Raw genomic sequence first — 26,175 nt, 5'->3', positions numbered from 1 at the left:
GCTCCCCTATTCACAAAGCTTATATATATTTAACTTTCAGCAGCAAAAAGATTACAAAACGTTCGCAGAGTCACGATGTATACTTGAGTAAACAATAAGGGGAGGAGCTATTTACCATGACAACACACAGGCAGGGGCAAAGACCACTGGGCACTTCAGCATTTTCCTCAAGGCTGGCATTCAGTGTCCAAAATCTGAAGATACATTTTCTTATCCTGTGTGCAGTCCCAGAGTTCAAGGAGGGATGCTTGTAACTTCGTAAGACGGAGGCTACATTCTGTAGCCCTGGCCATCTGTGAAGCCTTTCCTATGTGAAGCTGTTTCTCTCTGCACCTGGTCAATTTTATTCTTGTCCTCTATCCAAGTTTTAGGACTTAAACAGTTAGTTAGATGAGTCTTGAATTTTGTACCATAAACTGAGGTTAGAAGTTTGTGCAGAGTGTTAATTGCTAAGGAATGTAATGGCCACTGATCTCAGCCAGGCCTGGCTAGAAAAGACAGCATAATAGTTTCAGGTTGCTCTGCACTAACAAGCTTGGTTAGACCAGCAATTATGTCCTTGTGCATACTGCAGTTTTTAACTTACAATCCATTCACAGAGACATTTTGTCTACTTTGAATTTGCTCTTGAGGTTATGAGTCAATTAACTGTCTGTGGCTTGTCTTAGAACTGAGAAGAAATTGCTATTTTTTTTTATGCCAGTCGGAGCTAGTGATGACAAAACAGGGCTTAAGTGTCTTACGGCCCTCATGGAAAAGATCTGGTTATGAGGCATATTCTAGCATGTTTTTTATATATACAATTATACAGTTTAATGAGAAGTCATTTTTCTGAACATTCACAGATATATGTGCCCATAAGATTGAGATGTAATCATGAGATTACATATACACAAGAGATTACACACTACAGTGCAGGTACTGGTGAGATACCATGTCTGCATGTGAACTGGCCGACAAGAACAGTCAGTATTTATTAATAGGCAATATTTTCATAAGCCTTGTCTATGAATTTCGTCCATCAGATTAGTTGATCATTACCTGGAGGATTGATCTTATAAATATCAGTGGTCATCTGTTATAATCATGTCATGGCCAGCAATAGCTTGCGACAGAGTCTTGCACAGATTCTGCAGTCCACACATCCTGTCCTCCTTAAGCCTCTTTTAGATTCAGGTCTCAGATTATACTTTGAACAAGTTAAACAGGAACAGAAGACTGCGAGTCTTGCCACTTAGACAGATGGAGATTTACAGAGCAAGTCTATCCTCTAGAGTATATGGTCTAAAGTATACACTTAAAAGATGTATCAATGCGACAATTCTGACACATCCAGAGAATACAAATACAGAAATTGTCAAGGAAAAGCCCCATCAGCTGGTCTTAGATAAACAAAGATTTGGCCAAGCCAGCCAAATCTCCGAATGAGGCTGCTTTGGCCTCTGAGAATGCTGACTTAGGGGAAGGTCACAGTTGCTTCCGTGCAGTAACAGATAGAGTTAATCTTACCTAGCACTGACAGCTATCTTTCTCAGAATTGTGACATCACCATAGAGAATTTTGTTTTCTTTTTAAACAAATCTTATTTACTCATTTTTATTTTATGTCTACTGGTGTTTTGCCAAGAGTGTCAGGTCCCTGGAATTTGCGTTACAAACAGTTGTGAGTTGTCATGTGGGTGCTAGGAATTGGACCAATATCTTCTGGAAGAGCAGTCAGTGCTCTTAAGGGCTGAGCAATCTCTTCAATCACAAGAGTTCCATTTTTTAACTTTCTTTTATGTTATGTATATAGATGTTTGTCAGCATGTCTGCGCACAGTACCTGCAGAGGCCAGAAGAGGGCATCAGATGCCTTAGGAGTGGAGTTACAGGAGGCTATAACTAGGCTATCAGGAGTTTTCTGGGAACGGAACCTGTGATGCCTGTAATGTCAATCAGTACTGTCTCTCTAGCCCCTTTTTAAATTAAAATTTATTTTTATATTTTAATTAAAAGTATTATAGGAGCCATATTATACAGGCCCATATTTCTATATGGTATGATGACCAAAATTTCAGGCCACAGTGTGCACCTACCACACACGTGGTCACCAGCCTTTTGAGACAAACTGACACCATCCAAAACAAAGGGTCAGGATAAGCTAATGTCACTCTGCTCCTTCTAATTTGGGAGGCCACCTGGGAAAGAGGTGTTAATTCAGTCTAAGTGACAGAGCAGGCATACAGAGCAGGTAGACAGGAAGTCATAACAAAATGGACATAGAAAGGTGTGGACATGACCACAGTCATTCTTCTGGTTACCTAGGAAACAAAATGCTAATAACTTTTCCCCTCAGTTTATGATTTGGTATAAAAGCTGTTTGGAGAATAAACGCGGGTGATTTTTCAGGATGTGAACTCAGGATTTCATGAGGGATCCCTAAAAACTCCCTCCTGATAGTCATGTGAGTTGTGTCTTTATTTCCATGCCTCCTTGCTGGTCCAAGAGATAATTTTAGGTCCAGGCTGGCCCCAGACCCCGACAAAATATCACATCACTTTCTCCCTTTCTTGTCCTCTCCATCCCTTCCCAAACTGCCCCCCTCCAGTTGCTTGGGAAGTATGTGTGAATAAGTACGCACAGATACATGAATACAACTGACTGAGTCCATTTCTTTCAGCTGTGTGTATATGGTTTCAGGGCTGAACACATCGCATTTGGATATGTAATTAGGGAGCTCATTCCTGCCTGAGGCTAATTCTCCCACCTGCAGGAGAATTCCACTCTTTAATGATCAGCAGAATTCTGACCCTGAAGTGACCTAGGCTGTGTTGGACAGGAAACATCAAAAACAGAAAACACTGAGTGGCAAACACCTCAGCTAACACTTGCTAGTGTGATGGACCTGAAGTTACGGTGCTGCAGGGAAGACTATGGACATTGGCCCAAGACAATCACAGTCTCCCTAGGTTCTGTGGGCCTCTTACAAAAGTTCCTATAATAACCCATTGACCATTTTCACCTTAGATGACTTTGAGATCCTCTAATTCCTGACTCCACTGGCTCAGGTGGCTTGGGCTTCATTAGTGAGGTGTTGGAATGACAGGAGTAAGGCGGACAGTTACACTTAACTGGATTCAAACCTAGCTCTGTGAGTCTGGGCTTCACCATGTGTAGATTGAGAACAGGACTTTGAACTGGTCCATTGATGAGTTATAACACTCAATGATAAAGAAAAATAATACTGCTCATAGAAGACAGTGGACTGCATTTGATGAGAGCTGCATTTGATGAGAGCCTCTTCTGTTAATGGAGATAGGACCAGAGGCTGTGCTGTGGTTACCATAACTAACCAGGTTCAGCCACTCATCGTTATTAGGCCAATTAAAAGAACCAAGTAATCAAGTTGTGACATGTCCACTGTAACGCAGACACTCTCTAGACAAGGTGGGCAGATCCCGGTGATGTCCTAAGACAGACTATAGAGTGAGTTTCAGGCCAGCTAGACATTCATTCCCTTAAAATAAAAATAAACCATAGAAAAGAAAAAACAAATTAATAAGAAAAAATGAAAACATATTTATTCAGTGTGAATAATCTGTAACAAAGATGATGACACAAGGTAACCAACTGATCCTGGGAGTGCAAACAGGTGATGTGAGATAATGTACCCAATTGATCCTGGGAGTGCAAACAGGTTTAGAAAGATGGCAAGAGATATGCACAAGTAATCTAAGCCATACAATGAATTATTTTCCATCCCTAAATCCCTCCCAATTCTCAGCTTTCTCCAGAGCAAGGTATTCAGATAAGGGGTAAATGTGTCTTCAACGGAGAAGTTTTCTTCTGGAGGACTCAGTCTTTGCCCAGAGTGAGACTCATGGGGAATTAGAATTTCATGGATCCACTGTTTCATAAGCTGTTAGCCAAAGGGAGACATATAAATGTCTCTTTAGAATATTCTTATTCCTACCAGGAAGGAAGGTGACAGGGATGACAGTGTGGGGACCGAGGTGTTTTAAAGTCCAAGTACTGTCCACCCAAAGGGGTTCTGCAGGGTGCTGACACTTACAGCTACATGTAATATTTTTTAAAAAGGAGGAGGAGGAGGAAGAGGAGGAGGAGAAAGAGGAGGAGGAAGAGGAGGAAAAGGAAGAGGAGGAAAAAGATGAAGAGGAAGAGGAGGAGGAGGAGGACGACGACGACGACGATGAGGAGGAGGAAGAGAAGGAAGAGGAGGAGGAGAGTGGAAGACATGGAGGGGCCACACCTGGATGAATTATTTCATGTAATTGAAGAGAAATGTGAAATCAAAAAGGTTACCTTATCATTTAAATTCATTGGGCTTTTGTCCACATGAGTTTATAGGAGCAAATAAAATAATGAAGTACATCATCATGCTTGAACAGATTGTTGACACTTGGCAGAATTTTTTCTTCAGAATAAAAAAATCTTGTTTAACCGAATGTAAGTGTGTTGGCTAAAGTTCTTACCAAATCCTTTGCAATCCCTTTGTTTTCCTTTAGTGTGAGTTCTTTCAGGGTCTCAAAGATTACTGTTATACACAAAGTCTATAACAGACTGATTACTCTAAAGATTTTCCTCTTACATGAAGACTCACGAAGGGCAATGACTTTACTACACGGACTACATTTTTAGAGTTTCTCTCCAGTAAGATTTTTTTTCATGACTTCAAAGATTAATGTTACATACAAAGGGTTAACTACATTACTTGCATTCATAGGGTTTCCTTCAGTATGTGTTCTTTTATGTATTTGGAGACTTCTGTGATGTGCAAAGGCTTTACAACACTGAGTACATTGGTAGGGTTTCTCTCCAGTATGAATTCTTTTATGAATTCGAAGATAACTGTGTTCTGAAAAGGCTTTATCACATTCATTACATTTATAGGGTTTCTCTCCACTATGAATTTTTTTATGTATTCGGAGACTAGTGTGACGTGCAAAAGCTTTGCCACACTGACTACACTCATAGGGTTTCTCTCCAGTGTGTGTTCTTTCATGTACTCGGAGGTAACTGTGATGTGCAAAGGCCTTACCACATTCAGTGCATCCATAGGGTTTCTCTCCAGTATGAATTCTTTCGTGCCTTTGAAGATAACTGTGACGTGCAAAGGACTCACCACATTCATTACATTTGTAGGGTTTCTCTCCAGTATGCATTCTTTCATGCTTTTGAAGATGACTGTGACGTGCAAAGCCTTCACCACATTCATTACATTTGTAGGGTTTCTCTCCCGTATGCGTTCTTTTATGTACTCGGAGAATATTGTGCTGTGAAAAGGCTTTACCGCATTGATAACATACATAGGGCTTCTCTCCAGTATGCGTTCTTATATGTATTTGGAGACTAGTGGGTTGTGAAAAGGCCTTATCACATTGATTACATCTGTAGGGTTTCTCTCCAGTATGTGTTCTTTTATGTCTTTGGAGGCTGCTAAGATGTGCAAAGGCTTTACCACATTGCTTACATTCACAGGGTTTCTCTCCAGTGTGTGTTCTTTTATGTATTCGGAGATAACTGTGATTTGCAAAGACTTTACCACACTGACTACATTCATTGCGTTTTCTTCCTCTAGGAATTATTTCATGCCTTTGAAGATGACTGTGAGATGGAAATGCCTTGGCACATTGAGTATATTCACAGGGTTTTTCTTCAGCAAGACTTCTTCCATGGCTGTGAAGAAAATTGCCACATGTAAAAGTTTTAGCACATACATTACACTCATGAATTTCTTTTTTTTTTTTGCCTGAATGAATTGTAAAGAGGAATCAGATCTTAAGGTTTTATCACTGTGTTTAACTCATGCTGTCCCCTTTCGTACGGGTTGTTTTGAGTCTTTGAAGAGTCCTGTGATATTAAGAGTCTTTATTACATGGCTCACATTTATAGCATCATTTATATGAGTGTTTTCATATATTTGAAGAGAACTGGAAAAACTCATTCACAAATACTCCTATACTGTGAATCATACATTTACAAAGTGGACCAGGACAAACCAAAGAATTGCCACGTTGCTAATACTCAGAGCTTTTCTGCAGTGTAGTTTATTGATGTATTCCCAATGAAGTAAAAAAAAAAACTAATTAAATGTAAACTTGTATCACATTCAACAAGTCTACTTAAAGTGGGGGCTACTACATAACTTCTAATTACTCCAGGAAAGAGATTACTTTTTCCATATCCCTATGCTCATAGGGCTTATACCCACAGTGACATATGATATACCTCGTAAAGGAAAAATAGCAAATAAAAGTTTTCCACATTGCATTTACACAGATTGACTTTATGTTCCTCAAGGACATGTGATATAGGGATTGAGGTTTCTCCACAGCTTTCTTGACTCTCATAAAGTTCCCCTTTCACTAAATTTAGCAAAGTCGCTACAAGTGTATGTGTAACACCAGCTTTACTATGAGCTATTTAGTTATTAGAAGATTTTGGACATATATTTATCATCTATTCAATGTGTATAGCTTTAGTAATATCTCTGTAGTCTGAAACTAAATGAATTGGCAGTTCTACAGCATAGCTCGCATGGGGCTATGATTCACATGGTGATATCTGTTAAGGCATTGTTTCCTTGTCTTCCTTCTTAAAAGAGTAACATACAAACACAAATCAGTTCGCTGACACTGAGGTACATGATTCAGTGAGAATTTCAGAATCATCAATAAACTTAAGGCTGTGCTTCCTTACACTGCTGTTTCCCTTAAAATTTCCAGGACACATTAAAATTTCTTCAGAGGCACATTTATATCACTTGTACATGAAAATTACCTTCCGTGTCTTCTAGAATTTTGACAAGTTTCTTCAATATTATGGTCTTCCCAATTGTAGCCTAAAATATAGTATAAGAAAATGTATGATATATTACTGGAAATTATATAAAATGTAATTTATTATTTTCAACGAAGCTTAGAACCCCACGTGATTTATTCAAATCCTTCTTCTTCTTTCTCAACAGAAATGATGGAAGAGCATCAATAATCAAGAAACAGCTGTCCCCTTGTTTTAAAAAGTGAAGGAAAATTCAGTCTTACCTATAGCAGTGAGGTTCCTATAGGTTTCCAACATCACATCTTTGTAGAGATTCTTCTGGGAGGGATCCAGCAAAGCCCACTCTTCCCGAGTGAAGTTGACATGCACATCATCATAGGTCATTGCATTCTAAAATATTCCACACATGTGTACAATAAAAAAAACATGATAGTAAGTAACAGTGTAAATGTATTCTTCTTTGGCAATATATTCATATATTTCTGTTGCTTACTAGACTTATTCCATAACACATAAATTCTAAAGTAATCACAAAGTCAGTTTAGAAGAAAACTGAATAGGAGGTTCACCCCTGTCATTTCTGTGCCCTTTGATCGGGATATAGCCTTGCAAGACAAATGCTAATTAACAGACTTTAAAAAAAAGAGAGACAAGCAAACAGATTAGCAGTACTGAGTAAACACCAGAGACACTGTATGCACAATTATTAACTACCAAAAAAAAGGTGGACAAGCTGAATGTACTGACTAAAGCCTATAATCCCAGCATTCAGAAGGCAGAAACAGGTGTATTTCACTGAGTTGGGTGCCAGCATGATCTAGGCAATGAGTCCCGGATAGACAAGGATACATATGAACACCCTGTCTCCCCACAAATATCAACCGATCAAAGAGAAAAGATAGAAAGAACTCGGCAGTTTTTAATGAAGTTCCTAGAAGATTTATGCGTTCACTCCAGATCTGTCTTCATTTTCCTGAAACCTGAAGTGTGCAGTTTAACTGGACCATTAAAAGGATCTTATTAGAAGGGAATGCATGTCTAAACAGTTATAAATGGACAGATGAATATATTAGCCATGTAAATGTGGATCATAAATAAACAACATAGGGCAGGAGAGATGGCTTAGCAGCTAAAATTGCTTGCTGATCTTGCAAATAAGTGGGCTCAATTGCCGTGGGGGCTCATAACTATCCATTACCCCAAGCTCAGGAGTTCTGAGGTTGTATCTGACAAGGCACAAATGTGGTACATGTCCATGCATACAGGCAAAATACTCATATTCATCTTTAAAAAACACCATACATATACAACAGGTAGGAAAAATGTCACACAACTGCAATCCAACAGTTTAGAAGGCTCGGGCAGTATTAATGTCATGAATACATGCTGTCCTGGAAAACAAAATGATACCCTCTGCGAAATTTCAAAATTCAAGATATAGCTGAAGATCAGCACAACAGCATATGTTTGACAAGCACAAAAACCTACATTCCAATAACATAAAAACTAAGAGAGCCAGGCGTGTTGGCCTACCTTTCATTAATCCTAGCACTCGGGAGCCAGTGAAAGGTAGAGCTCTGAATTGGAGGCCAGCCTGGTCTACATATCTATTTTCAGAACAGTCAGGGCTACATAGAGAAACCTTGTCTTCAAAACCAAGAACAAAAAAAGAATGAGTCATCAATAATAACACTCCAACAGATTTAATATTACATCTAAGAAATCAACCCATTATTTTTTAATTCTACTCAATTTCTCAGTGCAAGAGCCCCATCGATGTGGGATTCCCCTCTGTATGCTGTGAATATGCTTCAGCCTATAGCAGGGCAAAATACAGCCAGGCTGGAAGAGCTATAGAGAGAAAGTAGGTGGAGTCGGGGAGACACCACATAGCTGCTGAAAAAGACATAGGCCAGAGAGAGAACCTTACTGGTAAACTGACTTTAAATCTATGTATACCCTTACTTAGCCTCATGGATATACATAGATTAATAGAAATGGGTTAATTCAAGATGTAAGAGTTAGCTAATAAAAAGCCTGAGCTAAAAGGCCAAGCAGTGTTTTAATTAATACAGTTTCTGTGTGAGTATTTTGGATCTGGGTGGCCAGAAAACAAATGAGCAGTCTCCAACTACACACCACTTCTGTGTCCCAGAACCTAACATCAGGCAGACACCCTTTATCAGACACATGCCAAGCACTTCAGAAGACGAGATAGGCTGTCTGCAGATCTACCACACTATCTGTTACTAGGGACCTAACTTTCAGAGTTGCCCCAGAACTGGAATATAATACTAAAGGCAGCTTCCCCTCCCTCGTCTCCACTTGTCTTTGTTGATCCCTAGGATCTTCTTCCCCTGGCCTCCCGTTCCAACAGCAGCAAACAGTCTCTTATGAACACACACAAGCATGCCTATAAAGACGACGTTCAGTCAACACACTGAAAATCCAGAGAGACATCAGAAACCAGAAACAAAACTGCCACCCAACCAAGACAAGCCCAGAAATCAGCATCTAGACCTAGAATCACCCCAAATTGAGATGCATACACGTCAGCTTATGATCATAATCAACAACAGCCAAGGTAATATGTCACCACAAGAGCCCAGCTCTCCTACCATATCAGGTCCTGAATATTCCAACATACCTGAAGCACAAGAAAAAGACCTTAAAACCAACTATATGATGATGATAGCATCCTTAAAGAGGAAAAGAATAAATCCCTTTTTTAAAAAGTGAAGGAAAAAAAAAACAATTGGAGGAAATCAATAAGTCCCTGAAAGAAATCCAGGAAAACTCAAAAAATTAGAGAAAACCAATAAATCCCTTAAATAAATGAAGAAAAAAGAAACACAACTGAAGGAAAGCAAATGTAACTGCATGAGACCTGTGACTGGAAATAGGGCAATAAAGAAAACACAAACCAAGGGAACCCTGGAAATGAAAGATTTAAGACTACAAAGAACAGCACAGGCAAGTTTTACCAACTGAATACAGAGATAAAAGAAAGAACCTCAGGCACTGAAGATACCATAGAATAAATGGATAAATCAGTCAAAGAAAATGTTAAATCTAAAAACTTCCTGACACAAAATATCCAAAAAATCCGGGAAGCTATGAAAAGATCAAGCTAGGAGAATACCACCTCAAAGGTCCAGAAAAAATTGTCAGCAAAATCATAAAAGAAAAAATTCCTTAACCTAAATAAAGGAGGTTCCTATGAAGGTACAAGACGCATGCAAAGTACCAAATAGATTGGAACTAAAGAAAGTCCCCTTGCTACATAATAATGAAAACATTAAACGTCCAGAGAGAGGATCCTGACACCTGGTCCTCCCCCAGGGTTTTCAGGACAGCCCTCATTTCTCTGGCCAAGCCTTGGCTCGGGATCTTTCCACCTTTGACTCTAGTCCTAATACACCAATATGGAGATGACCTTCTTTCCGGCAACCCCTCCCCGCCTCTGTTCCAATGGGCCATCTCTGTTTCTAAACTACCTTTGCTCCCTGGAATATAGCGTTTCCCATGTAAGGCTCAGCTATGCTCTCCCACTGTGGTGTATTTGGGCATTCAACTCAGCCCAGGGTCCGAGATCCTCACCTCTGACAGAGTCCAAGTCCTGTGGGATCTATATCCCCTGACCACCACGAATCAGATTCATTCAGGCTTGGGCCTGATGGGATCCTTCCATTACTGGATCCCTAACTTCACTTTACTCTGGAGTACCCTCCTCACAGCCCCCACCTTAGCCCTTCCGGGCCCCAGCCGACCGTATCACCTTCCAACAGATGGAAGGTTGAGAGTGACCACGAGGTGTAGTGATTGGAGCGGCGGGCCGCTTCCCGCCACCCTGCTCCTGCATGGCTAGCTTTACCCAAAATAATTACACAGAAACTGTATTCTTTTAAACACTGCTTGGCCCATTATTAGTTCTAGCCTTTTATTGGCTAATTCTCAAATCTTGATTAACCCATTTCTAATAACCTGTGTAGCACCACGAGCTGGTGGCTTACCTGGGAGATTCTTAACCTGCTCTGTCTCAGAGAGGCATCTGTCTTACTCGGCTTTCTTTCTCCCAGAATTCTGTTCTGTCTACTCCACCCACCTAAGGGATGGCCTATCAAAGGCCAAGCAGTTTCTTTATTAATTAACCAATGAAAACAACAGATAGATAGATAGATGACACTCCCACATCAACGAGGCTTCTAGTACAACTGGTTGGGCCATCACTTTTCTGTTCAAACAACAAGACCCTGGCGTCTGCGGTGGGCAGCCATGCTTGAGAGCTCTAGCAGCAGTGGCTGAACTCACCGGGGAGGTTCTTAAGATTACGCTGCTCCAGCCAGGCACAGTAACTCCACCCACCACCTCTCAGACCTCTGAGTCTCTCGTTCCTTGGGCCCTCATGAGTCCAAATCTTTTATTTATTCTTTCTAGATAACTCCCAAATTACCTTGCCTCTAGTCCTACTCTAAACCCTGCAATCCTCCTTCTTGTCTCTTCCTCCCTTGGTACCTCTCACTACTATTCAAAGGCTATGGAGGCTTTTCACTCACCCCAGCCTGGTCTCCTAGACCAAACCATGACAACCCCACAATTCACCCTCTTTGTTGATGAAAGATCCCTTACAGACAGATCAGGCACCACTAGGCAGCATTTGCAGTGGTCACGTCCACTAAAACAGTTGAAACAACCCGCCTGCCAATGAGGACCTCTTCACAAAAGACCAAATTAACTGTTTTGACTAGAGAGCTGCAGATAGCCAAGGTTCAAGGGGCTAACATCTATACTAACTCTAAATATGCCTTTCTAATAGCCCATACCCATTCTGTCCTTTGGAGACAAATGGGCTTCTTCACTACAAAGGGCACTCCCATAGTTAACAAACCCCTTATAGCCAAGCTCTTGAAGGCTTTCCAGCTCCTTGCAGATGTAGTCCTCCAAGGACCCAGGGGCCTCAGGCAATGCGCCAGGGCTGACTCAACATCTCAAGGACTGGTCTCCAGCTCCTCTGGATCAACAGAACATATTTTGTTTTTAATACCCTCCTAGCACCCTGTTATCAACCAGAGGAGAGGAACATACTCCTTTTAAAGGGGGCCACACAGACAAAGGATGGGTAGCTCTCCTTAAATAACTGCCACAGCCTCAGGACCAAGCATTGTCCATCATTTTAGACATCCACCAGACCTTACACACAGGCCCCAAAGCTTTCTTCTATTCTCAGAGCCCCTCTTTGACCCCACCTATCCTCAAGCTCTTATTCTATAGGTTCACTCCTCTTGCCAGATGTGTGCCAAGACCCAGTAAGCTCTCCTGATACATCAGCCCCACACCAGCTTCGAGGACACTAACCCAGCAAGGACTGGCAGGTTGATTTCACCCATATATCCACTCATAAAAATCTCCATTATTTTCTAACTCTTATTGATACCTTTATCAACAAGATTACTAAAAGATGAACAGAAGCGCTTCCAACCTCCAAGGAAACAACAGGTGTGGTGGCTCAGGTACTCCTGAACCACATTATCTCTCGGTTTGGTGTGCCACAGACCGAACAAATGGACAATGGGCCAGTTTTCACTTCCAGGGTCATGGAGCTCATGTCAGAAGCTCTCAACATTTCCTGGAAACTCCACATCCCTACCGTCCACAATCCTTGGGAAAGATTGTGAAGGCCAACAGACTCATTAAACAACAGCTCAGCAAGCTCTCCGTTGAACTCAGGCTATCTTGGCCTTCCCTCTTCCCCATTGCCCTTACCCACCTCCAGACAACCCCACACTCTCCCACAAGTCCTAAGTCCTTTTGAGCTCCTTTAGAGAAGGCCCTTCCTCCTTAGCCACCACATCCCCACTTAACTCCTCCACTGATCAGGTACCTTCCTTACCTCTGCTTTCTCTGTTCACATCTCAAAGCTCTCTCCCTGACCCCATGCCAATAGACCCATCTGCCCCTTAGCCTGCGTCACTCTCCCAGGGGACTGAGTACTCCTCAAACAGCTAATGCCTAAGTTTCACAAGCCCTGGTGGACAGGACCCTACACCATCATCTTCACCACCCCGCCAGCTTCCAAGCTCCTGGGACATCAATGCTGGTACCATCTCTCCAGGCTCAAGTGGGCACCTACTCAGGACACATGGTCCGTCCAGCAGCTGGGACCCTCCACCCTCCAGTTTTCTAAAATATCCTAATGAAGAGCCTAGCTGCTCTTCTGCCTTGTTTATTCATCTTTATCAGTACAACCAGGGCGCATCTCCATTCTATTCTTGCAGACAATCTTCATGCTCCATGGCTAGTCCTGTTCATAGGACCAATGATAATAATCTATTTTTTGCCTAGCAACCTGTCCTCTCTGCTTCCTCAAGAAACAGATTCCTGAGGTCTCCAGGATGGCAGTTAAAAAAGTGTTTCTACATCCATACCAACCGTTGAGCGAGAGTCCTCTGACTCTCCACCCCCCCTTCACGTGTCCCATGCCCACAGGAAGTAGCCAGACCATGAACCAATGCCCATATATTCAAGGAATCTGGGATGTTCAGATAGAAACTCCAACTTGGCCCTCCTCCCCTCACTTCTCTCCCTCTCTCCAAACTGTGCCCCATCTCAGGAAAGCCACCAAATGGTGGCTTCTACCCCAGAGATGCTCAAGGCCACACCGACAGGGTATTTAAGCTGCACACTAGAGAATGGCCATGTGGTTTTTCGGTCTGTTCTCCCTCTCTCCTCTCTGAGGGTGAAAAAATCATCCAGGAGCATTTACTCATTAAATCTAGACTTTTAATTCTTAATTTGTCTTGACTTGGATTACTGCATTGGTGGAGAGGTTTACTATCGAGGTACAGAAACCTTTCAATCAACAAGATAGACAAACGTTTACCCAAACTAACTAAAAGACAGAGAGACTATCTAGACTAATAAATCAGAACTGAAAATGGATCCCTATGAGACACCAAGGAAACTCAGAGAACCATAAGAACATAGTTTAAAAACCTGCACTCCACCAAATTGAAAAATCCAAAAGAAATGGATCATGCCTGATACAGCACTGGCTGTGGAGACCTTTAAGTGTATCGTTGTCTAACCTCTGCTATTGTCTTCATTCATTCAGGACAATGGCCTCCTAAGACACCCAGCTTGATCTCAACAACTTAACATTTTGGTTATTTTCATATTTATGCAGTCATTTCATAGCTGCCATGAACATGGGAATTCTGATATTTTATAATACTAATCTCAAGTGCATGGAAGACATACTGAGATGATTCCCGGGATGCAAAGCAATTCTGTCATTTATGAGGAGTCTGTAGACAGTAGGCACTCACAAGCACACGGACAGGAAAAGGATGTCTGGAAAACACTGTTTGCTGAGTTGTTTATGGTAATGGGGTTAGTGCATGGAGGTAATATGTCCAAATATATCAGAATACACACACTAAATATGTGCAATTTTACATCAACTATAACAATGCAAGGCGGTTTTAATTAGTTTTAGTTGACATCTGTGGGAAATCCCAACCTACTGCTATCAGAGTTTACTTCGCATGCTGCTACACAGTCCCGTGTCACACTCAGATCCACTGTTCAATTCTGGAGCATGTTTGATTTTCATGCTTTGTTTTCTCAATTAAATAATATTTGGTGGACAGCTTTTATGTAACCATAACAATGTATTCTGTGTCACTAAACTCTACATTGCTGCTCCTCCTACGGCTTTGTACATTATTTCACATCAGTTTCAGACTGACACACTTACTGTAGTTTCTAAACAAAGGATTATGTAGAATGTCTGTTACCCTTTTATATTACTGCAAACAATGCCATTAACATGACATAGTACACAAAAAGATGTTGGGTATGTTCAACTTTGCAGCATAAATTCAATACAATTCAAAGAAAAATCCCCAATTTTTTTTAACTGGAAAGCTAATTCCAAACCTATATGTCATGTTGAAAAACTCTAGAATTCTCAATAGGACTGGGAAGGAATAGAAAACACAATGACAGAGTGTGACTTCTATACTCACCACAAAGCTAAGACAATAAAGAATGTGCACAATGTTTGTGAAAAAAAAATAAGAGGATAGAGAGAAAGCCAGAAACAAAAACACAAAAAGATAGTCAAGCTTTTATCAAAAGACCCAAGGAAACTCAGGCAGGGAAAATGTGAATTTGACCACTGTTTCTTATGGTTGCGGGCATATAGAAATTAAATAATCACAGACTTCACAAAAACAACTCAGTGGCTCCTACACAATTATATTTCTGACCCTCTCATCTACATAGTTACTGATCTCTCATCTACACAGAGAGGCCCCATGGTCTGGAGCTCTCTCCGAAAAATGAGGTCTTCAGGAAGCTAAGCTATGGCTCTGTAACCCCTCTCTGATGCGTCCTGTGGATCCAGGCAAGCCCAGCCCCAAAGAAGCCCACACACAAAACAATGTTGAAGGATAATTTAAAGTCTGCTTCCTGCCACATAAACTATGGCACAAGGTGTGGACTCTGTCCTATCCACCTGCACAGCACCATGCACACCTGAGATACCTCTGCAGCTCGGAAACTCCTTTGTCCCCTGGAAATGAACCTCCCCAATCAAGTATTGCTGAGGGATGATACCCATCACCTCTCTTCTACCACATTCTAAACGATTTGTAAAATGTATCAGATAAACCTGAATGCGGATGCAATCTTAGAAACTTCTAGCACTCAGACCTTCAGTTTCCCCATCTCTTTTCCTACTGCACACCAAAAGCAATGCCTGTGTGTGCACACTGGACAGTGCTATTACAAGCACCAGAGTTTCCTATGGCCAGGGCTGCAGAGCCTCCTTCTTCCCAGGGAATCAGCACTCAGAGATACTCAGAGGCCAAGGGGCCACGGCCCAGGTCACCATATATAGGAAGAAACGGTCTGGCTGAAGGTCCATCCCAGTCCCAGCAGCTGGGACTCTGATAGCAGAGCCAACCTGCTCCTCCTGGTCTGGGGACAGTGGCTACCACACTCACTGTGGCATGTATTGTGGTCTTCCTTACAGCTTTCCACAGGAGAACCTTCAAGCTACCTCCTATTGCTATTCCTGATTGCTAAGCCTTCTCTGAGTCCCTCATTAGCTAGAGCCACCCAGTAGCAGCTTCCCTGCTGGGTGAGCAGAGATCAAATGACTCACACAGGACCTTTCAAGCTCCGCCCTTCTACCCAGCAGACAGGCCCTACTCTGGGAAATCTGTAGTTTAGCAGACTCTTCCATTCTCCCAGAGCACTTCCTGTTCCTCTTCTGAGGCACAGGGTCCTTTGTGTGCACATTCCATTGCACACTCAATGACCAGTCAACCCACTGCTTCATAGCTGGGAAGTCTGTGGCCAAACACAGGTCCCATTCAAACACTACTGTTGTTAAAGCAAAAAGAGGCCATAAATTAGAAAACAATCAGGGCCTGGAGGCTGGAAAGAAATGGTGGGAATGATGTAATTTTAATCCCCCAAAATTATTTTAAAAAGTTGAAACAGGCTTTACGGCCATGTGATCCAGAGACTAGCGATTTGTATTAGAGCACACCAAGTACTTCTCATGAGATGTCTCTCTGGCTTAAACCATGAAAATAATACTCATGTTAGCCAGGGCCACACCATTTTATCCTATTCTTAAATTTGGGTTGAACTAGTGTAACTATAGTACTTTGGCTTTACTTTAAATTCAGTTCTTTATCCACATTCTTGATTTCCTGCTCTATGAACCTGGAATGGCCAGTCAGGACATCTATCAATCAGCTAATATTGTTTACCTAATTGCTCATTGAGAATGTCAACTGGTGTCACAGCAGAAAACCTTACACCCTCGTTCTTGGTCATCTGTGTCTGAGCTGTGATTGTACCTGCTTTACCCTTGGTCAGTGAACTCACTTCTTATACAAGTTCCTCTTCACTTGTAAGTTCCCAGTAAAGTTACTCATTCACTAGGTTTCCTTCTAACTGACCAGTCCAGGCCTAGCCTTGAAGAGAAGGACGGTCTGTCCAGCCCTGGTCAGCAGAAACAGGTGTTCAGAGCAAGTCTCAGTTACAGAATGTGAGACAAGCCTGAGGTATAGGGGACACTGATTAAACCTAGTGGTCCTCAACCTTCCTAGTGTGTTGACTCTTTAGTATCTCAAGTTGTGGCAACCCCCCCAACTATAAAATTATTTACAATTCTACTTCCTAACTACAATTTTGCTACTGCTATGAACGGTAATACTAATACCTGTGTTTTCCAATGGTCTCAGGTGACTCCTATGACAGGGTCATTTGATCCGGGATGCCACCCCCACCTCATGTTGAGAACCACTGTTTTAAACTGATAGTAATAAATAAATAAACAGCATTTAAGAAAAAATGGAATGAAATTTTTAGTGACTAGGAAACATCAAAAAATGAAATAAATAGAGATTAGAGAAGTAATGTATTTAATCAGAGCAGTAATTCATTTAAAGAAAATAAAATTTTAAAAATATCAATAAAATTGCCTTTTTAAAATGAGAAAAATAATTGGAAGAATTACTGTACTCACTTATACTGACTTTGAAACAGAGCAGGCAATTCCCTGGTAGAGAGAAGGCCATTAATAAGACAATGTAGGACTTTGGCCATGTAAAATGTTAGCTGCTGAGTGCTGTACGCTGACAGAGTTACAGCCAATGGCCTGTGTCTCAAACCTCTGAGCCCACTTAACTGTGTCAACCAGGATTTCAAACCTACATAGGAGTGTTCCCTAATTGGAAACTGAATACTGAGTAGTTCTGAGTTATATTTCCTAAACTGCACACCCACCAGTTCTGTGTCTTCATTTACAAGGAAAGAATCACTCACCCTGTCTCATCATGCCCTTATTATGATGGAGACCCCTGCAGCTCACCGCCTTAAACCTTAGCCTGTCATCTAGCTATTGCCTAGTCATTTCCCCCTACCAGGTAGACAAGACACTATTCCTCCACTTCCATTCTAAAGGGAAAAGACATGTTCCACACCAAACTCTTTTCTTGTCAGTACAATGGGCAGTCCATTATGTGACTCAAATTTGTGCCACAGACCTGTAATCAATGATTTTAGGGCGGTTAGTCAGAAGGATAGCAATGGCAATGCCCTGTGGGGCTACAGACCAGGCCCAAGTCCACCTCAATCAACACAGGAGACACTCAAAACTGATTTTCAAAAAGATTGGAGAAGCAGCTGTTCTAGAATTCATATACCTGTATGGCACAGCAGGACTCAGTGTTGGCTGTGACCCTGTACTGGCCCTGGAGCAGCACGTTAGAAGTCCGGTCTTTGATGGGAGGACGGGCCTTTCTGCTGGTTATAAATCAGGGTTGTCGCCTTTTTATGGAAACATAGCTTTATAGCCGGTTAATCCTAGGGAACAAATCCTATTATACTAATCTCTAACAAGCATGGTTAGCATACTACTTATCTCTGAGGTATTTGGACGGCAGCTTCCCTTATCTAAATTCTACTTTACGGGACTTAAAGTCTCCTAACAATTGGTAAATCCTTATGCTATCAATTCTATCAGCACCAATTCTGCTCGTCTAACCACAGTTTGGCAGTGGGATGCTACTCTATACAGAGATATTGTTTACAAACTCCACAAAATGAACTCCAGACGGATCCTAACCCTAAATGTTCAATGTTAAAAGTGTGGAACTTCTGGAAGACATTAGAGAGATCAGAGCTCTCCGAGTTTGGCAAATCTGTCTTCCACTGCGAAAACAGAAACACCACAGGAGCCGGCATTTCACAGCGACGTCAACAACAAGGCTATTTCTAAGCACAGTACCACTCCCAATGCCCTGCACTGACGCAGTCCACGGAGTGAAGTTTTCAGAGGCTGCCGCCCGGCCCACAGACACCCATGCGGGACCACACGGGACCACGCAGGACCACGCCGAACCCCGGCCACCGCTCCCACCCAGTCCCGGGAAGGAACCGCCACCCCAGCTCCCGCGGCTCAGCCGGCCGCTCTTCCCAGCCTGGGGACAGCAGCCCTTCGCTCACCATGGCGAGCCACTCCTCCCCGTCTGCAAACAGCAGCCCCTCAGTCACTGTGAAGCGGCTTTGCTAGTTTACCGGTGCTCTCCCCACAGCCAAACCAACTAGGCTGCACAAGGTGGTAGCTTCCGACTTCCGCGGTGGGAGGAGCGGAGCCAGAAGTCTGGCGACCGGAAGAACCCTCCCATCTGACTGTCAGGTTTGCTGGAGGTTCTTATTGGCTAGTGAGGTCTAAGTGACAGGAATAGTTTGGTCCCAGTCGTGGCTTCCACCCTAAACACAGACCTATCCCAGATTGACTAGAAATTTGTGCCAAATTCAAAAGGTCTCTTGTTAATAAAAATCAATGGGTTCGGTTTTATAAGGAAGTATACAAACTCAGGAAGAGGCTAATCAGAGGCTGTTGCACAAGAGCCTCAAGAACTTTGTAAACAAAGTCCACAATGGCCTTGGGACTGATAATCGCAGCAGCCCCACGTAGGCAAAGAGTTAGAATCTCAGGACCTAAAGCAACCCCAAAGGCGCTGGCCCCGGACCCTTACCAGCTCTACCATGCATATTCCCAGACTGAGAGAAGATGCTGTTTTTACTTTATACATCAGGGCCATAGAGAAATCTCCCAAGGCCGGGGCAGGTTTCCAAACTTACTGAGGCCTAGTTTCTCAAGTATCTGCTGGAAGTTCTGCACCTCACATTTGACATTTAGGTGTAAGATCCATTTGGAGTTAATTGTGTGGAGGCTGTAAATGTCATCTCGTGTACTGGGTAGCACTCCACTGCTAAGCTGTGACGTAGAAGAGGAAAATTGGTGATTCAAAGGATTCACCAATGCTTAGGACATAGTCACACAAGTAGAATTTCTCAGAAACATTTTTTCTAAAAGGCTGGAGGTACAGCTGTTGTATAATTAATATGCCTTCCCAGGGAGAATTCACTTTACATACTTAAAAATTTAATAAATAAGAATCTCATTAATAGCAGCTTGCATCCAGCTCTGGTGAATGCTAAAAGAGGGACCAGACTAAAAGAGATTTTATAGTCCACATATGCTACTATCCTTAAGTCTCTTCTAGGCACCAGGATATACAATGCACAATTTAAATGGAGACAGAGGACTGCAAGTGTAGCCACTCAGGCAGATGAAATCTATAGTTTAGATTTACATTTAAATGCATCAGTATATTTGAAACATGTATTGCTGCCACAATTCTCACACATACAAATGCATAGACCATGAATGCAGAAAGCATCAAGAAAAGTCACCTATCAGCACTGTGGATGCTGTCTTAGATGATAGCTTAGTCCTGCTAAGCTACTCTAACCTCAGAAAAACCTATGGCATACTGGCTTAGAGGGTAGACAGAGTTGCTTCCATACAGCACAGAATGAGTTCATTTTAGCTAGCCCTGCCTGCTGTCTATCTCAAAGCTGTGACATCACTGTAGAGCATTCCATTCTTTTATAATTTTGGGTTTTTGTATATGGGTGTTTGCCTGCAAGTGTCTATGCACAGTACTTGCAGGGGCCAGAAGAGGGAATCAGATTGCTTTGGACTAGAGATGGTTAGCCAGGAGGTGGTTTCTGGGCATGGAACTTGTGTCCTCTGTAACAACACCCAGTGCTCTTACCTACTCAGCTGTCTCTCTAACTGCTTTTTAGTTTAAAATTTATTTAAATTAAATATACAATTTATTAAATTAAATTAAGATATATTGCATTACTTTCCACTTCCTTGTTCTCTTTCCATCCCTCCCCAAATTCTTTCCTTCCAACTCCTCCTTGTTAAATATGTATGAATAAGTACATATAAATATATGAATAAAATCTGCTGAGTCCATTTCTGTTAGTTGTGTGTATATGTTTTCAGGACTGAACACATTGCCCTGGATATTCAATTAGGGAACTTATTCCTGCCTGAGGCTAATTCTCCCACATGTAGAATTCCACTCTTTAATAATTAACAGGAGTTTAACCCTGAAGTGATCTAGGCTGCCTTGTACAGGAAACATTATCAAAGATAGAAAACGTGGGGTGTAAATACCTCAGCTAACACTTATTGGTGTCATGACCCTGAAGTTCTTGAGCTGCAGGGAAGGAAGGCTGTGAACACAGTACTGATCCAGTCACAGTCTCTCTTGGTTCTGTGGCCCTCATACCATACCCACTAATCATTCTCATCTTGGATGACTTCAAAATCCTGAACTTCCTGCCTCAACTTTCTAAGTCTCGTGATTACAAGTCTGTGCCACCATGCCTGGCTTAGATGGCTTCAACTTCATTTAGTGAGTTGTTGGAGTGACAGGATCAGAAAGATGAGCATTTACACTTAACTATCCAGAAGACCACTTATCTCTGTGAGCCTGAATTCCACCATCTATAGAATTAGAACAGAACTCTGCCCAAGTCCCTTGATGAGTTGTAACAGACTCAGTGATAAATAAAAACAATATTGGTCATAGTTGGAAGACAGTGAACTTTAAGGCTTGTGGGGGCTGTATTTGATGGAGGCCTTCTTCTGATACTGGAGTTAGAAACAGAGCCTGTGTCCTAGCTATCCTAACCAACCAGGCTCAGCCAGTCATCACCAGTAAGCCAATTAAAATACCCAACTTATCCAATTGTGACCTGCCCACTTATAATGCAGGCACACTGAAGGCAAGATGGGCAAATCTCTCTGATATCCTAGGGCAACCTAGTCTACAGAGTGAGTTCTAGGCCATACAGGCAATCATAGTAAACCATTCTTTAAAAGAAGAAAGAAAGAGAGAAAAAAGAAAGGAAGGAAGGAAGGAAAGAAGGAAGAATAGGAAAGGGAAAAAAGCAAATTATTAATGAAAACTGAAAACATGATACTTATTCAGTGTGACTAATTTGGGAAAGTGATATAAATGTCAGGTAACTATTCCATTCTTGGGGTCCTAACAGGTCTGGATAGAAGGCAAAAGATATGCAAAAATTAAGTAATAAAATGAAGTCATATAATAAATTTTTCCCATATCTAATACTCTTTCACATTATCAGCTTCTGTCTCTCCTGCAAGGTTGTCATATAAGGAGTAGAGACATTCTGTAGTGGAGACTTGGTCTTTTCCTACAATGAGATTCCCAGGGAAATTAGAATTTCATGTGGTCTACTGTTTTGATAGTTTCGGCCAAAGTGGCATATATAAATGTCTCTTTAAAATATCCTTATTCCTACCAGGCAGGCAGGTTACAGGGATGTCAGGTGGTGACTAAGGAGCTTTTAGATCCAAGTGGGTACTGCAAAGTGAGAGTCCATAGGGTATTGGCACTGACAGCTACATGGAGTTACACACACACACACACACACACACACACACACACACACACACACACAAGTCAGGAAGGAGAAACAGACCTGGAGGGGGCTGACCCATCATAGGTGAGTGATACAGAGATCACAGTAGTAGATCAGCTTGTCCTCAGGTACACCCAAAGACTGTTCTCTGACCATTTTATCCTTTGACTCTCATGCCCAAAGTTCCTGCCCTAACTATTCCTCCAAACACCACACCTCTTTTTAAATGCTTACTTCTCCCAGTCTTAGAGTGACTTCCTTTTATGTCTCAGATCTCCTAACAACCTGGATGTCATGTGGAGTCACAAGCATTCAGGGTTCCTAGCTGAAGGTTTTGCAGCATCAGGGAAGAAGAATATGATTATGCTCAGACAAGTCAGTCTTCAACTGAGTTTTAAAAATGATAAAATAATTATTTCTTAGGGTTAAAAATGTAGTCAAATGCCTCAATATTTACTGTAGGTGAGATCCATTCATCTATTGGTGCTGATCTAACCTTTAAAGGCCTGAGTGTGTTTTTGCATTCTAAGTTGGCATTTCCAAAAGCCACATATTCAATAAGTACTCATCTGGCTTCTGGATCTGTTACTTCTATTTGTACAGCTTTAGTTAATCTTTGTAAAATGTCACTAAAGGGTTCTTTTGGGTCTTGTTTAACCTTAATATATGATTCAATTATTCTTCCTAGTCCCTAAATCTTGTCCGAAGCCTTTAAGGCTGCTGTATGGCATAGGGACAAGATTTGTTCATTATAAAAAGCTTGTTCCTGAAGATCAGCATAACAGCCCTCACCAAAAATTTGATCTCGGGAAGCCTCAAATCCTTTGACCCTTCCTTGTTGTTCTAGGACTTTGGCCTCTTTTCTTTAATAGCACTTCCATTGTAATAGTGGCCCATCTTCCAGAATCACTGAGACTAATTGTGTGGAGTAGCCACATTGCTAGAAGCCCATGTCTTTACCATCTTCCTAACAAATGGTGAATGCATGCCATAAAATACTACTGCTTGCTGAATTTCTTTTAGATCTTTCATACCTATAGGTTTCCATTTACATTCTTTGTATCTATTTGGGTATTGAGTATTTGCTAGCTTGTCAGAGGTAATAATGGGCTAAGTAGCTAAATCTCTTGGTAAGTCATCTCTGACTCTGAGAGGCACTGCTGATGTGAAATTCTTTGCTGGTACCTCTTTTCCTCGCTTATCAGTTCTGATACTTTCCTCAGTCAAGCCAAATCTTTTTTACCGTTATCTTTTTTAAGCCTGAATCTCTTGACCTGTGAATATTCCTAGTGATTTCATCAAATCAAATAATTTCTGGTCCTCATTTTGCACATATAATTCCAAGGTATTTAATTTTTCTATTAATGATAACTTCTCATCATTGGACATTACTTGGATGACATGCACATTGTCTTCCTGGAGAGATACTCTATCTGCTAACTTACCATATTTTTAACAGATTTTGATTATCAATTTCAATAGTATGAATCCTTTCAGATAATCTCTCAGTACCCTTTTGCAAGGTTTCACAACCCATTGACATGGATTCAACTATGTCTGTCAAATTAAAGGTCATCCTTTTCAATGGTATCAATTTTTCAGCTAACTTTTCATTTTCAATGATATAAATCCTTTCAGCTAGCTTTTCATTATTAGTCTATAAAGACTTATCATTCTAAAAGTGTCTTATTTTTGACTCTGTTATCAAACCATTTCTTTAAGTATATAATAGAAGAACAGGGCTAAGTCCCATGATCACAAGAATGGATATACTAGGTATGTCATATAATCCATGCAGAATTCCATCCATAGTAGAATCAAAAAGGTTATTAAATTCCTGGATGGTAATATTGTCTGCCACTATACAATTTTCAAATTTATTTATTTATTAATCAAATGAACCTACCTCCATTATAAGTTTTAAGTAAAATGCCGTAAGTGTTATAGTAATCTTTATTTGGCCAGCAGATGTCATGGTTGCAGGTACAGGGCAGGGAGACACATTTGGCAGCCATGCCAACAATCCCGATGTGGCTCTGCAGTTGTGGCAGTTTAAATACCAACAAATATACTAGCAGATTAAGAACAATTAAATCAATTTTATATATGGAGAAGGTTTTAGTTGGTCAGAATTTCAAGGAACCCAGAGCCCACAAGCCAGAAATGCAAACCAGAAAAGCCTATGATCAGTAGTCCTCTGCATGAGCTGGGTACTGGAACCAAATCCAGCAGCCAAGGGGCCACTAACGCTGTTACATTTGTATATATAGTACACATGACCACGCCCAAAATGGACCAGTATCTTAAAAGCTATTGGCTAAAGGAATTCCCACAGCATCTTAGTCAAGGAAAGTGTACTAGCTGCTCCCACAGATCTGTGTGTGTCTGTGAAAAGCCTTATCTGATTGTTTATGGGGCAAAAGAATTCCAGCCCTGGAGCCTGCTAGGGATGGGGAATTACTGGTTTTTGTATATGACTGGGAACATTTGTAACAGGTAAAAAAGATGTAGAACAGGGAACAAGGAAGAACAAGAGAGAAAAAGGAAGAGTAAGGATATAGACAAGAATATAGAAACATGGACAGACAATTTCTGTTTTGAATACTTCATTACCCTCAGGGTTTTAGCCCTCTTTAGCTATTCGTGGTGCCTTTAATTGAACCCTGATACCCATTATGGGCAGTTTATACTTAAATATGTTCGCTTATATGTGCAGGTTTAAGGAGAGAGAGAGAGAGAGAGAGAGAGAGAGAGAGAGAGAGAGAGAGCGCTAAAACTACCCTGAACTAGCTGCATGTCAAATAAGGCAATGATCACTCCAGTGGGATCCTCCTGGGAATAAGGTATTTCCTATCTTGTCCAGACTGGGTAAACATAAAATAAGATGCATCCTGGGGGAAAAAAAACAGGGGGTGAGCAAAGTTTCCTTAACTCTGCCAACTCAAAAATAAAAATAAAATAAAATACCAGCATTATTCAACTCAGCAGTGTCTTGGTTTGCTACTGTCACTGTGACAAACAGGTGGAGACACCTTCCAGAGGAAAGGGCTCACTTCGTGTTCCACTTCCAACAAACAGTCGGCTACTGAGGAATGACAGGACCCGACCTGAAGCCGGAAACTGAAGCAGAGGCCATGTGAGAGGGCTGCTTCCTGGCCTGCACCTCACATCTTTCTCAACCTGCTTTCTTCTATAACCCAGAAAGTTCCCCACACTACAGACTTAGTTTTGGAGGACTTTTCTTAGTTGAGATTCCCTCTTCCCATATTTGGCTATGATTTGCTCCTCCTGGAACTAAGGTCTCTGTCTTAGTTACTTTTCTGTTGCTTCAGTAAAACACTATGGCCAAGGCAACTTAAAGAGAGAGGGAGAGAGAGAGAGGGAGGGAGGGAGGGATTGTTGTAATGTGAACGGTGGGCCACTTCCTGCCACCCGGCTAGCTTTACCCGAAATAACAACACACAAATTGTATTCCTTTAAACACTGCTTGGCCCGTTATCTGTAGCCTCTTATTGGCTAACTCTCACATCTTGATTAACCCATTTCTAATAATCTGTGTACCACCACAAGGTGGTAGCTTACCAGGAAGGACCCTAACCTGCTTCCGTCTCAGAGAAGAGAGGCATGGCGTCTGCCTGAATCTGCTTCTTTCTCCCAGCATTCTGTTCTGTTTACTCTGCCTACCTAATTTTCTGTCCTATCAAAGGCCACGCAGTTTCTTTATTGATTAACCAATGAAACAACAGATTGACAAATGACCTTCCCATATCAAGGGATGAAGGTGAGAGGGGAAAAAAGAAGAAGAAAGTGAAATATAAATCAAATTTTAATCTGTTTAAAAATAAAAATTAGCCAGGTCCTAGATAGATGTCTCAGATGTTAATAAGACTCTTGCAGAGGACCTGAGTTGGGTCCCTATCACCCAAGTCTAGTGATCTACAACTGCCTGAAACTTATGCTCCAAGGCCATGATTCTCAAACTTCCTTGCCCTGCGACCCTTTAATATAGTCCCTCAGGTTGTGGAGACCCCAAAGCATATAGTTATTTCATTTCT

At 41.5% G+C, this 26,175-nt stretch overlaps 1 protein-coding gene across 1 annotated transcript; it reads right to left on the bottom strand.

Moving 5' to 3' along the window:
- Positions 1 to 3,539: 3,539 nt before the first annotated feature.
- Positions 3,540 to 18,941, bottom strand: LOC142857877 (uncharacterized). Its single transcript, XM_075986948.1, is given in 5 exon segments — positions 3,540 to 4,734; positions 4,737 to 5,677; positions 6,782 to 6,842; positions 7,045 to 7,171; positions 18,809 to 18,941. Coding segments are annotated over 5 exon segments (1,158 nt in total). The 5' UTR covers positions 18,812 to 18,941; the 3' UTR covers positions 3,540 to 4,708.
- Between the last annotated feature and the right edge of the window lie 7,234 nt (positions 18,942 to 26,175).

Source organism: Microtus pennsylvanicus, chromosome 9 (genome assembly GCF_037038515.1).
Source record: "Microtus pennsylvanicus isolate mMicPen1 chromosome 9, mMicPen1.hap1, whole genome shotgun sequence".
Taxonomy (NCBI): domain Eukaryota; kingdom Metazoa; phylum Chordata; class Mammalia; order Rodentia; family Cricetidae; genus Microtus; species Microtus pennsylvanicus.
Note: the sequence above shows the minus strand (reverse complement) of the source record. Positions and strands in the feature narration are given on the sequence as shown.